Source organism: Bos indicus x Bos taurus, chromosome 4 (assembly GCF_003369695.1).
Source record: "Bos indicus x Bos taurus breed Angus x Brahman F1 hybrid chromosome 4, Bos_hybrid_MaternalHap_v2.0, whole genome shotgun sequence".
Taxonomy (NCBI): domain Eukaryota; kingdom Metazoa; phylum Chordata; class Mammalia; order Artiodactyla; family Bovidae; genus Bos; species Bos indicus x Bos taurus.
The window spans coordinates 38,890,065-38,904,933 of record NC_040079.1 but is presented as its reverse complement, the minus strand read 5'-3'; the positions used below and the strand labels follow the sequence as shown (position 1 = coordinate 38,904,933).

The window sequence follows — 14,869 nt, the reverse complement described above, 5'->3', positions numbered from 1 at the left end:
AGAGTGGGAGCTGGATGAAGGCAGTCTAAAGGTAGAAACTTTCAGTTATAAGATACATATGTACTAGGGATGTAACATACAACATGATAGAGATAATTAACACTGTTGTACCATATATACGAATGTTGTTAAGACAGTAAATCCTAAGAGTACTCATACCACAGGAAAAAAAAATTTTCTATTTCTTTAATGCTGTATCTGTATGAGACAATAGTTCACTAAATCTATTGTGGTCATCATTTCATCATATATTTAAGTCAAATCATTATGCTGTACACCTTAGAGTTAAACACTGCTATATGTTAATTCAGAGAAGGCAATGGCACCCCACTCCAGTACTCTTTCTTGGAGAATACCATGGACGGAGGAGCCTGGTAGGCTGCAGTCCATGGGGTCACTAAGAGTCGGACACAACTGAGGGACTTCACTTTCACTTTTTACTTTCATGCATTGGAGAAGGAAATGGCAACCCACTCCAGTGTTCTTGCCTGGAGAATCCCAGGGACGGGGGAGCCTGGTGGGCTGCCGTCTATGGGGTCGAGCAGAGTCGTACACGACTGAAGCGACTTAGCAGTAGCAGTAGCAGCAGTATGTCAATTATATCTGCAAAACCTGGGAGAAAATTTGAGAAAGTACACTATCAACTGTGTATTTTAAAAGATGGGAGACTACTGTGTTTGTTTTTGAATGGAACACCTCTGAAAGCGTGCAAAAGAAAAGTGATAGCATTGATTCTCTCCAAGGAGAAGCAGGGGAATTAAGGACAGAGGGAAGGAGATTTACATTGTAGACTCAGATACAGGGTGACAAAGACAAGTCACAGTGCTACATAATGTTCCACTTGAAAGTGAACGTGTTAGTAACACAGTCATGCCCGACTGTTTGCAACCCCATGGACTGTAGCCTGCCAGGCTCCTCTGTCCATGGAATTCTCTAGGCAACAATACTGGAGTGGGTAGACATACCTTCTCCAGGGGATCCTCCCAGCTTAATTTTATGTAATTTTCTTTCATTTTTTAACTTTTCCATGAGTATATGTCTAATCTAGTCAACCAAACTGTTACTTATAGGGTAACATTAAATTATTTCTGGTATCTAAAACAACACTACAAACAGATGGTCAATACATCTTTTTCATTGATTGATATAATTCTTGATGTTTAAATGTATCATAATATATAGGTGAATTATTACTTAGAAAATGTATTGTGTGAAAGTTACTCAGTCATGTTCGACTCTTTGTGACCCCATGGACTGCCAGGGGTCCTCTGTCCATGGAATTCTCCAGGCCAGAATACTGGAGTGGGTAGCCATTCCCTTCTCCAGGGCATCTTTCCAACCCAGGGATCAAACCCATGTCTCCTGCAGGCGGATTCTTTACCATCTAAGCCACCAGGGAACATGTACTACCTATGTCTTTAGTATTTTTACTCAGTGTGTTCACACTTTTTCCTTTTTTTTACTTTATTTAATGGCATGTTTAGTTTTCCCCAGGAGTCCATTTTCTTTGATCGAACTATCCACATTTTGGTCATCTATATACTTTAGAGGAACTTCCCAACCCATCATCATGGAGAAGAGTGTTATAAAGTCAAATAATTCTTTCACATCAGAATCAATGCATATAACAATCAGACACAACTACACCCAAGGCGTTAAGTAACATAGTTGAAAATAAACAACCATTTACAATATTCCAGAGGGAAGAAGAAACCCTCCACTATGTATATAGGTCAAAGCAAAGTCGTTGTTTTTCAGTCGCTCTGCTGCTGGTGCTGCTAAGTCGCTTCAGTCGTGTCCGACTCTGTGCGACCCCAGAGACGGCAGCCCACCAGGCTCTGCCATCCCTGGGATTCTCCAGGCAAGAACGCTGGAGTGGGTTGCCATTTCCTTCTCCAATGCATGAAAGTGAAAAGTGAAAGTGAAGTCACTCAGTCGTGTCAGACTTTAGCGACCCCATGGACTGCAGCCTACCAGGCTCCTCCGTCCATGGAATTTTCTAGGCAAAAGTACTGGAGTAGGGTGCCATTGCCTTCTCCAGTTATGTCCAACTCTTTGTGACCCCAGGGAGTATAGCACACCAGGCTCCTCTGTCCCCTTGGACATCCGCAGACTAGTCTAGTCAGCCATTCTATTTCACACAGGAATATTCCAAGGTCACACAAAAGTGCCTTTACTAAGCTTGAGTAATATAATGCATATGGAAAATGTGTTCACCACTTGATCTATTGCTTCTTGCTAATAAGACTGTTATTTCCCATGGGGCCATATTGACATTTAGCATCAAGCACATTCAACACTTCCATTTTTAAAGGCATTCACTTTCCATTGTTTCTTTCTAAAATTGACTCATGTTTAAGCCTATGGGGTCAGTGAAGAGGAAAAATTCTTTGGAATAAACGGGGGGAAATTATGACTATTCTAAAGAAAGATACTTACCTCAGGTCCTGTGATATGCATTAGACCAGAAACAGCAGAGGCAACAGCATCGTAACCAGCTCGCTGAGACAGTGGACCTGTCTGACCATACCCTAAGACAACAAGAATAGATATATATTCAGCACCACCCAGGGAGAGCAATACTATAATGTGTGCTGTGCTGTCACTTCAGTCGTGTCCAACTCTGTGCGATCCTATGGACTGTAGCCCGCCAGGGTCCTCTGTTCATGGGATTCTCCAGGCAAGAATACTGGAGTGGGTTGCAATGCCCTCCTCCAGGGGACCTTGCCAAACCAGGGATCAAACACGCATCTCTTATGTCCCCTGCATTGGCAGGCAAGTTGTTTACCACTAGCGCCACCTGGAAGTCCAATAGTATAATAGCGTGTTAAAAGCATTTGTATCCAGAAATTCTGCAGCATTTTGTTGTATTAAACCTACACCATCCTTTGAAAGTGAAAGTGAAGTCACTCAGTCATGTCTGACTCTTTGTAACCCCATGGACTATAGCCTACCAGGCTCCTCCGTCTATGGGATTTTCCAGGCAAGAATACTGGAGTGGATTGCCATTTCCTTCTCCAGATCTTCCTGACCCAGGGATTGAACCCAGGTCTCCTGCACTGTAGACAGACGCTTTACCGTCTGAGCCACCAGGGAAGTTCCTTTGAAGGAGGCAGTAAAAATTTAATTATGGTGTTACACCACAGACGTTGCAAACTTGTCACTTGTGGGCCAGATTCTCCATGTATGAATGTTTTATCTGGACTTAAGAGTGTTTTGAAAAGTTTTTACTTAGTTTCCAATGTTTAAAGATCAGGAAATAGCACATAAAATAGGCTTTACCTGAAAAAAAAAACAGAACATACGCTCAAACCTAGGCTCACATCCTCACATGGCAATAACCAATAAGCCACGTTCTTCCCTTTGCATAGGGCATAAATTCTCCAGTTTGCCCCAATTTCCACCCCTCCTTAATCCTTTATGGTTTAGTCTGATTCAGTCATCAACCAATAGGTATTTGCTGCTGCTGCTGCTAAGTCACTTCAGTCGTGTCCGACTCTGTGCAACCCCATAGACAGCAGCCCACTAGGCTCCCCCATCCCCGGGATTCTCCAGGCAAGAACACTGGAGTGGGTTGCCATTTCCTTCTCCGATGCATGATAGTAAAAAGTGAAAGTGAAGTCGCTCAGTCGTGTCCGACCCTCAGCGATTCCATGGACTGCAGCCTACCAGGCTCCTCCATCCGTGGGATTTTCCAGGCAGGAGTACTGGAGTGGGGTGCCACCGCCTTCTGCAAGAATACTAAAGTGGGTAGCCTTTCCCTTCTCCAGGGGATCTTCCCGACACAGGGATCGAACCCAGGTCTCTCACACTGCAGGCAGATTCTTTACTGTCTGAGCCACTGCTTGTAATGTGGGAGACCTGGGTTCTATCCCTGGATTAGGAAGATCCCCTGGAGGTGGGTTTCCATGCCCTGAAATTTGAACAAAAAGAGAATTAATATATCTCCTGACAGTGCTTTTTAGGATTACAAACAGAAGGGAAAGCTATCACCTTTTCTTTGCCATCAGCAAAAATTAGAAGAACAGAAACATGTTTTATCCTGCTCTCCTCCGTCCTAGGCTTACCGTTGGATAATATGAGGAGCTACATGAATCTGTCTCCAAATTCCATATATTTTGCTTGCTCCTCCAGCAACCTGGAACACCCTCCCTCTATTTCATTCTATATATCTACATACCTCACATCCTCCAACCCTAAACTGGAATGTGTCCTTACCAGAGAGGTCTTCTCTGGAGAACTTTTATGAGAGATCACTCTTACTTCTCACTCTTAATCCCCCTTTCATGATTGTATTTGACTTTATACCTCTCATCACCACAAGATACATAATAAAGTTTATTTATTTTCTGTATCCTCCCTACTCAAAGGTAAGCTCAAGAGATTTTTTTTTTCAATTTAATTCACTGCAGTATTGCCAACATCTAGAATAGAATTCAGTAATGGTTACCAAATGAATAAATGAATGAATATTGGTTACAAAAAAAAGTTATCTTTTAAGAAAGAAACAAATTAATTACTACAGAAACTAAAGAGGCTTTTTCCTCTGTTTTGTTTTGGACTAAAATGATGACGTAGAAGGCATTTTCCTCCTTCCGTGCACAGAGTGGATGTACAGCTCCACACAGAGCACTTCCCTCTGAGAGGAATTTGGGAATTGAGAAACTAGAGAAATCGACTAGAATGACTCCTACACATTGGGTAACACAGAAAAGATCCATAAAGGCTGAGACAGTCTCACCATTAACCTTGGTCCAGGCGCAGCACCATACGATTAGGCGGAAACTCCAAACTCCCAGCGTCTCCCTAAGGAACAAACAGTACAGGCGGCACAGCCAAGTGTCCCGGCTTTTAAGGCTCCTCCCTGAGGAACGGTCCCCTAAAACTCCTATCTCTGACAGCCAGAATTCATGAGTCCTACGGGACTATGGCAAACAAAGAAGCTAATTACAGGCTCATGAACATTAACCACAGCTATCCCCCACAGGTCTCAAGACTGGAGGAGCAGCAAAAACGGCCATCTCCCAGTCCTCCCCCAGAAAGGCTTTAACTGCATACTCTACAAGCTGCTGCCTAAGGATCCTGACACTAATTGAAATCTAAATGACCTTACCTAATTGACATCTAACTGAAACCTGAAGGAATCAGTGGGCACTTGCCCACCTTCTCTATGCAGCTCACTCCCACAATAAAATCAGGTCACCATCATCTCTCTAGAAGGAGTTTCTAGAGAGATGGGGCACATGTCTTGTGCCCCAACTTTTGCAGATACTGCCTGGGAGATGGGCCCCCATATCACCTGGTTCCGACTACCAACAGTGCCTGCAGTTAATAAGTCAAACTGGATTATGGCAAAGAAATAAGCAGATTTTTAATGGGCTCAGGAATACCCTCCCCCCAACACACACACACAGCTATCTACCCAGATTCAGTGCAAAGCAAGAAGACAAATATACCAATCTCCCAGTTTCTCCCCAGAAACTGCTTGACAGCATACATTCCCAGCTGTTGCCTGAGGGTCTGGCTTCTAATCTGCCTGTATCTAGGCCTCACAACAGTCTTTCCCTTTGGAACATTGACGGGTCTTCACATACCCTAAACTACTAAAAGGCATGAAATAAAAAGACAGTGGCTTGGATAATCACAAAGGTTTGTGAGGCAACCACGAATCCAGGCTGGGTTAATACACAGGATTTATCTCCTATGCAAGACTAATCTGCCAAGACTGAGAGAGGTGCTGTTTTAGCTAATGCATGAAAACCAATACAAGCATTCAAGGAAAATGAAGAAACATGGGAATATGTTCCAAACAAGAGAACAAGTAAAGTCTCCAAAAACCAATCTTAATGAAACAGACAAAAGTCATTTATCTCACAAAGAGTTCAACATAATGCTCAGAAGGATGCTCACAGAGGTCAGGAAAGCAGTGCATAAGCAAAGAAAGATTTTTCAACAGAGATTAATGATATTATAAAGTACCAAACAGATAGTATAGAGATAAAGAATAAAATAACTATACTGAAAAATTCGATAGAAAGGACCAACAGCAGACCAGATCAAATGATAATATCAGTGAATTAGGAGACAGAGCAGTGGAATACAACCAAGCAATGAAGCAAAAAGAAAAAAAAAAAAAAGACTAAAAAAGAAGTGAAGATAGCTTAAGAGATTTATAAGGCACTGAAAATGGGTCAATATACACATTATAAAAATCCTAGAAGGGGAGTCAGTTCAGTCATGCAGTCATGTCTGACTCTTTTTGACCCCACAGACTGCAGCACGCCAGGCCTCCCTGTCCATCACCAACTCCCAGAGCTTGCTCAAACTCCTGTCCATCAAGTCGGTGATGCTATCCAACCATCTCATCCTCTGTCGTCCCTTAGAAGAAGAGGAGGGCTTTATTCAAAGAAAAATGTAGAAAGGGAGGGCTTTATTCAAAGAAATAATAGGAAAGATTGAGGGTAAGACGAGAAGGCGGAGACAGAGGATGAGATGGTTGGATGGCATCACTGACTCAATGGACATGAGTTTGAGCAAACTGTGGGAGATAGTGAAGGACACGGAAGCCTGGGTGCTGCAGTTCATGGGGTCACAAAGAGTCGGACACGACTTAGCAACTCAGCAACAATGACTGAACACTTCCCTAACCTTTGCGGGGGGTGGGGGGGGGCACAAAACATCCAAATCTAGGCAGTCCAGGGAGTACCAAGTATAACTAAATTGTCAAAAGTTGAAGACAAAGAACCATAAAAACAGCAACAGAAAAGCAACCTGGTACTTACAAGGGAACCCTCATAAGATTATCAGTGGATTCTACCTTGCAGGTCAGAAGGCAGTGGGATGAGATATTCAAAGTACTGAAAGAAAAAAAAAGATTGCCAAACAAGAATACTCAATAAAAGTCCTTCAGACATGAAGAGAGATAAAGAATTTCCAGATAAATAAAAGCTGAAGGAATTTATCACCACTAGACTGTTCTTACAAGGTATGTTAAAGGGATTTCTTCAGTTTGAAACAAAAGGATGCTAAGTAGCAACATTAAAACATGAAAGTGTAAAACTCACTGATAAAAGTAAATATATGGTTAAATTCAGAATGCTGTAATATTATAATAATGGTGAGTAAATCACTTATAACTGGTATAAAGATTAAAACTAAAAGTATTAAGCCCACCTATAACTACAAGAATTTGTTCATGATACATAAGATTTAAAAAGATGTAAATCGTGACATCAAAACATTAAATGCTGGAGAAGAGTGAAAATGTAAAACCTTTTTATACATCTGAAGTCAAGTTGCTATCAGCTTAAAATAGATTATTATAGCTTTCAGATGTTTTATGTAAGCCTCATGGTAACACAATGCAAAATTCCATTGTAGGTACACAAAAGAGTAATCTAAGCATATAACTACAGAAAATCATCAAATCACAAAGGAAGGAAACAAGAGTGAAAGAAAGGAACAAAGAAATTATAAAACAACCAGAAAACAATTAACAAAATGGTAATGGTAAGGCCATTGTTGTTGGTTAGTCGCTAAACTGTGTCTGACTCTTTTGCAACCCCATGGACTATAGCCTGCCTGGCTCCTCTGTCTCTGGTATTTCCCAGGCAAGAATACTGGAGTGGATTGCCATTTCCTTCTCCAGGGAATCTTTGCAACCCAGAGATCAAACCTGCATTTCCTGTATTGAAGGCAGATTCTTTACCTCTGAGCCACCAGGGCTTCCCAATGGAAGCTATAACTATCAAAAATTACTTTAAATGTACATGGGATAAATTTTCCAGTCAAAAAACACAGGAGTGGCTGAATGGATAAAATGAACAAAACTCAACTATATGCTGCTTACAATACAGCTTTACACAGACTGAAAGTGAAGGCATGGGAAAAGGCACTCTATGCAAATAAAAATTAGAAGAAAGTAACATATCTATAGTTATCAGCTAAGGTAGGCTTTAGGACAAAGACAAGAGAAAAAAAGGTTATTTTATAGTGACAGAGGGTCAGTCCAACAAGAGGATATAATATATGTAAATATTTATGCACCCAACATACAAGCACCTAGACATTTAAAGCAAATATTAATAGACCTGAAGGGAGAAATAGACAGCAAAGAAATGCAAAAAGATAAAATGGTTGTCTGAGGAGGCCTTACAAATAGCTGAGAAAAGAAGAGAAGCAAAAAGCAAAGGAGAAAAGGAAAGATACACCCATCTGAACGCAGAGTTCCAGAGAATAGCAAGAAGAGACAAGAAAGCTTTTTTAAGTGAACAATGCAAAGAAATAGAGGAAAACAGTACAATGGGAAAGATCAGATATCTCTTCAAGAAAATTAGAGATATCAAGGGAACTTTTCATGCAAAGATAGGCACAATAAAGGACAGAAATGGTATGGACTTAACAGAAGCAAAAGATATTAAGAAGAGGTGGAAAGAATACACAGAACTATACAAAAAAGATCTTAAAGACCCAGATAATCATGACAGTATGATCACTCACATAGAGCCAGACATCCTGGAACATGAAGTCAAGTGGGCCTTAGGAAGCATCACTACAAACAAAGCTAGTGGAGGTGATGGAATTCCAGTTGAGCTATTGAAAATCCTAAAATATGATGCTGCGAAAGTACTGCACTCAATATGCCAGCAAATTTGGAAAACTCAGCAGTGGCCACAGGACTGAAAAGTCAGTTTTCATTTCAATCCCAAAGAAAGGCAATGCCAAAGAATGTTCAAACTACTGCACAATTGCATTCATTTCACATGCTAGCAAGGTGATGCTCAAAATCCTTCAAGCTAGGCTTCAATAGTATATGAACTGAGAAATTCCAGATGTACAAGCTGGATTTAGAAAAGACAGAGAAACCAGAAATTAAATTGTCAACATCTGTTGGGTCATAGAACAAGCTAGAGAATTCCAAAAAACATCTACTGCTCCATTGACTACACTAAAGCTTTTAACTGTGTAGATCACAACAAACTGTGGAAAATTCTGAAAGAGATGGGAATACCAGACCAACTTACCTGCCTCTTGAGAAATCTGTATGCAGGTCAAGAAGCAACAATTAGAACCAGACACGGAACAACGGACTGGTTCCAAATTGGGAAAGAAGTACATCAAGGCTGTACACTGTCACCCTTCTTATTTAATTTATACGCAGAGTACATCATGAAAAACGCCAGGCTGATGAAGTACAAGCTGGAATCAAGATTGTGGGGGGAAATATCCACAACATCAGACATGCGGATGATACCACCCTTATGACAGTAAGTGAGGAGGAACTGAAGAGCCTCTTGATGAGGGTGAAAAAGGAGAGTGAAAACCTGGCTTAAAACTCAATATTCAAAAAACGAATATCATGATATCTGGTCCCATCACTTCATGGCAAATAGATGAGGAAAAAATGGAAACAGGGACAGACTTTATTTTCTTGTGCTCCAAAATCACTGTGGACAGTGACTCCAGCCATGAAATTAAAAGACACTTGCTGCTTGGAAAAAAAGCAATGACAAACCTAGACAGCATATTAAAAAGCAGAGACATTACTTTGCCTACAAAAGTCCATCTAGTCAAAGCTGTGGTTTTTCCAGTAGTCACGTATGGAGGTGAGAGCTGGACAACAAAAAAGGCTGAGTGCCAAAGAACTGATGCCTTCAAACTGTGGTGCTGGAGAAGACGCTTGAGAGTCCCTTGGACGGCAAGGAGATCAAACAAGTAAATCCAAAAGGAAATCAGTCCCAAATATTCACTGGAAGGACTCATGCTGAAACTGAAGTTCCAATACTTTGGCCACCTGATGTGAAGAGTGACTCGTTGGAAAAGACCCGGATGCTGGGAAAGACTGAAGGCAGAAGGAGAAGGCGATGGCAGAGGACGAGATGGTGGACAGCATCACAGACTCAGTGCACATGAGTTTGAGCAAACTCTGAGAGATGGTGAACGACAGGGAAGCCTGATGTGCTGCAATCCCTGGGATCGCAGAGTTGGACATGACTGAGCCATTGAACAACAACAGTAACAGTGCGTGACGCGTGCTAAGTCGCTTCAGCCGTGTCTGACTCTTTGCAACCCCAAGGACTGTCGCCCACCAGGCTCCTCTGTCCATGGGATTCTCAAGCCAAGAATACTGGAATGGGTTGCTGTGCCCTCTTCCAGGGGATCTTCCTGACCCAGGGAGAGAACTGGTGTCTCAGGTCTCCTGCACTGGCAAGCAGGTTCTTTGCCACTAGCACCACCCGGGAAGCCCCACAGTAACAGTGGGGTACTTTACTGCACCACTTTCAACAGTAGCTTAATCATCTAAACAGAAAATACTCAACTTAAACTACATATTAAACCTAATGGAATTTACAGACATTTACATCATTTTCATCCATCAGCAGTAAAATACACATTTTTCTCAAGCACACAGGGAAATTTCTCAGAATAAATCATATGTAGGCAACAAAACAAGGCTTAAACTTTAAGAAGACAGAAGTCATATAAAACATATTTTCTGACCACAGTGACAGAAAACTAGAAATCAATTACAAGAAGAAAAATAGAAAATTCACAAATAGATATAGATTAAACCTATTACCCGGAGAAGGCAATGGCACCCCACTCCAGTACTCTTGCCTGGAAAATCCCATGGACAGAGGAGCCTGGAAGGCTGCAGTCCGTGGGGTCGCTAAGAGTCGGACAAGACTGAGAGACTTCACTTTCATGCATTGGAGAAGGAAATGGCAACCCACTCCAGTGTTCTTGCCTGGAGAATCCCAGGGACTGGGGAGCCTGGTAGGCTGCTGTCTATGGGGTCACACAGAGTCGGACACAACTGAAGCGACTCAGCAGCAGCAGCAGCAAACCTATTACCACACAATGTGTCAAAGAATAAATCAAAACATAAATCAAAAAATTCTCTGAGACAAAAAAAATAATGGAAATACAACCTACCAAAATTTTGGGATGCAGCAAACACAGTTCTAAAGGTAAAGTTCACCTGGTAAATTCCTACATAAAGAAACAAGAATGATCTCAAAGAGAAACAAGAATGATCTCAAATAAACAACCTAACTTCAAACATCAAGTAACCAGAAAAACAGTATCAAATGAAGCTCTAAGTTAGAAGATGGAAGAAAATATCAACGAACAGTGAAGAAATAAATCTAAGAGGGACTAAAAGAGACAATAGAAAAGATCAGTAAAACTAAGAGCTGGTTCTTTGAAAAGATAAATAAAATTGACAAACTTTTAGACTCACCAAAAAAAATAGAGTAAGAATTCAAATAAATAAAATCAGAAAGGAGAGAGGAGATGTCACAGCTGACACCACAGAAATGCAAAGAGTCATAAGAGACTACTATGGAAAGGTGTATACCAACAAATTGGACAACCTAGGAGAAAAGGATAGATTTCTAGAAACTTCAGGACTGAATCATGAAGAAACAGAAAATCTGAATAGACCAATTACTGGTAAGGAGATGAAATCAGTAAACCAAAACCTCCCAACAAACAAATGTCCAAGACCAGAGGTTTCAATGGTGAATTCTATCTACCAAACGTTTAAAGAATTGATAGTCCAGGGCAGCTAGTTGACAGCTGTAAAGGGCATCCTAAACCAGACCTGGACACAGTGGTTTTCCAACCACCAGCATCCCCAGCATAAAGCAGGCCTCCAGGAGCAGAGAGAAGCTCCACGTAAGGCAGGAACACTCTGTGCTGGTGAACCACCTGTTCTCTCAGCAGGAAGTCAAGAGAAGGAATTGATTTCAGTCCACTCTGAGTAGGGAGTATCAGCAGCCAGGAACCCCAGTGCCTCAAATGGGACAAAAAGAAGGCTCTCATCATCAGCACAACTCTAAATGAAGTCTTCTAAATAAGGCCTGCAGGAAAACATGCTCAGAGAAACAGTTTGCTAAGTAAAAGGCACCATAATACTTGCCTTGTGATACAAATTCTCTTGTTCAGCTTACAACAAGGAGGAGGCACAAATATCCTAATTACTTTAAATTACAACTTCCAGACATTTCTATTAAAGAGAAATATAAATAGTTACTCTCACAGAAGCAGCGTGGCATAGTGAATAAGACGATGAGTTCCAGGACTGAAAAAAGTCTGGATTCCAACCAAGGCTCTGCGAAGTACTGAATCCTCAACAATTCATGTAATCCCCCTGAGTTTCAGTTTCCACAGTATTCACACTTATCTCATAGAAATATTGTGCAAGTGTACATGCTAAGTCGCTTCAGTCATATCTGACTCTCTGTGACCCCATGGACTGTAGCCCACCAGGCGCCCCTGTCCATGGGATTCTCCAGGTAAGAATACTAGAGTGGGCTGCCATGCTCTCCTCCTGGGAATCTTCCCAACTCAGGGATCGAACCCACATTTCTTACATTTCATGCATTGGCAGGCAGGTTCTTTACCACTAGCGCCCCTGGGAAGCCCCCAAAGATATAATTATGAGGGTTCAATTTGATAAAATATCAGAAGCAAAGTACATTTTACATTGATAGCTAAATGTATTTAGTTAATAAATATGCATTGATTAATATAGTAATAATATAGTAGTTTTCCCTTTCCACAAGATATTCAGAATAACAAGAACTGCCTTGAGGTATGTTGAAATGATGAGAATAATATTCTAGGCATTGCAATTATGTTGTTTAAGAACCCATTAAACTTGAAAGTTTATGTACTTGGAAACTAGCACGTGGCCATTTTAGAAAAGAAACTTGACAATAACAAAATATATTTTTGTTGTAATGAGTCAAAACTTATTCTACCTTTCACCTTATACTTGCCTTAAGTACTTAAATACTGACAACTAGTAACATCAACAAATACTTATGACAATAAATAAAAAATTTTACCACAGGAAACTGATATTGTCAAAATGGCATTTTGCAAAGATTACTCTGTGGGCAATGTGAAGATTGAATTATTAATTAATAATTTAACAAAGCTGAAAAAATGGTAAGCATGGGATCCAGATAGTTCTTTTTAAATTTTATTTTTAGCTCTACAATTCCAAAAACGATCCTGATCAAATCCAAAATAAAGAGGACAAATTTAAGCATGTTACTTATATTTTATATTCAAGTACAGGAGGTAAGGAAAACTAAGGCAATTACGAAAAATCAGAGAGGAACATCTTTTCCTCTGCTGTTTACTTCCCAGAGCCCTTACTCACTTACCTTCATTTTATGGAGCAATGGCGCCATCTTGTGGCTCTTACGAACACTGACTATAAAGCAAAATGAACTTTCAGACATGAGTAAAATTGCAAGGGAAGGGAACTAGAGGGAAAAGATTTCCTTCCTATCTTTTAATGTTTGCCCTGAATACTCATTTTTCTTCTTAGTCGTGCCTTAACTTTTTGTTTCCTTCTTCTCCTTAACCAAAATAGGAGTATGTTTAAAGTCAGTATCATTCCAGCAGCTATAAAAACTCCAAAAACAGGTTGCTTACTTGAAAAAACAGAAGCAATAAAATATTCTACAATAAATAAGGGAATCCTTTAAAATGTGTACAAATGTCTAGACTTCCTTTCTTTGCCCATTTTCTGGTGTGTAAATTATTTCTGAATTAAAAGATTATACACTCGATGTATTTTATTTTTAAAAAAATATTTATTTTCTTATCTGTGCACTGAAACACTGAAAAGGCCTAGAAGCAAAGACTAACCCAGTAGCAAAGAGCATCCCTAGTATCTAGACTGTGGTCTCTAAATGCCATTTTCCACTAAAAGAAATTAAGATTCTCGGGGAAATGGTTGATTCCAAGACAGGGCAGGAAAAGTACAAAGTTCACCTATAATATCTTATTATGTTGTTGTTTAGTCACTAACTCATGTCTAACTCTTCTGAGACCACGTGGACTGTAGCCCACCTGGCTCCTCTATCCATGGGATTTCCCAGGCAAGAATACTGGAGTAGCCTACCATTTCCTCCTCCAGGGGATCTTCCCAATCCAGGGATTGAACCTGTATCTTCTGCACTGGCAGTCTGTGCCACCAGGGAAGCCCATATCTTATTATATTAGAAATCAAAGAAGTTATCGGACTACTACTCATGTCAAAAGTATGCACAAGCCAACTTAAAAAGGCCTCCACTGACCAAAGATGAGACCATTTTGAGAATCAATAAGGATAAGAGCTGCAGTGGACTGAAACGCATCAAATATGTTAAATTCTGTGAGTTCATAATGATATTTTTTTAATCATCAGTCACCCTTGGAAGATTCTAAGGCATAAATTCATTATTATGATAATTGGTAAATAGAATTTACAGCCATCCTGCCTTTACTTAGTGATCTCTATCTCAGGATAATCAAACAGTTGATGAGGGGAACATTATTTTTATGAAAGTACTCCAATCAATATACAAAGAAGGAACAGCAGGATTAGGATATCATCCTTTTGTAACTCCCAAGGGGCTTTCCCTGTGGCAAAATGGTAAAGAATCTGCCTATAGGAGACTCAAGAGACGCAGGTTCCATCCTTGGGTTGGGAAGATCCCCTGGTGTAGGAAATGGCAACCTACTCCAGTATTCTTGCCTGGGAAATTCCATGGACAGACAAGCCTGGTGGGCTACAGTCCATGGAGTCACAAAGAGTCAGACACACACACAATAGACCTAGGCAATCATCACCAGTGGCTGCTGATACCACAAAAAAGAGACAGGGCCAATCCATATGTGCCTCTGAGTGGAACTACACATCACCTTCTATGACATATTGCAATCCAAAAAAAAAAAACCCCAAATGTGAGCAAACCTATAGATATGTCAATTTGGAAATAACAAGAAAAATTAAACAACATAGGAGTGCAATCAGCAAAATTCAATCTACCAACAGAAAAAAATAAACTGGGTTTTTTAAAACAAA

At 40.5% G+C, this 14,869-nt stretch overlaps 1 protein-coding gene across 6 annotated transcripts in view; it reads right to left on the bottom strand.

The window, feature by feature from the left end:
* The window catches only part of SUGCT (succinyl-CoA:glutarate-CoA transferase), an 832,600-nt gene that overhangs the window by 754,140 nt on the left and 63,591 nt on the right, over positions 1–14,869 (bottom strand). For all 6 annotated transcript variants that reach the window (XR_003510718.1, XM_027539173.1, XM_027539172.1 and 3 more), the window contains one exon: positions 2,440–2,531. Coding sequence is in view for 5 of the 6 variants with exons in the window: in XM_027539173.1 (XP_027394974.1) it covers positions 2,440–2,531 (92 nt within the window). In the remaining variant the exon portion in view is untranslated. The remainder of the gene's footprint in view (positions 1–2,439; positions 2,532–14,869) is intronic.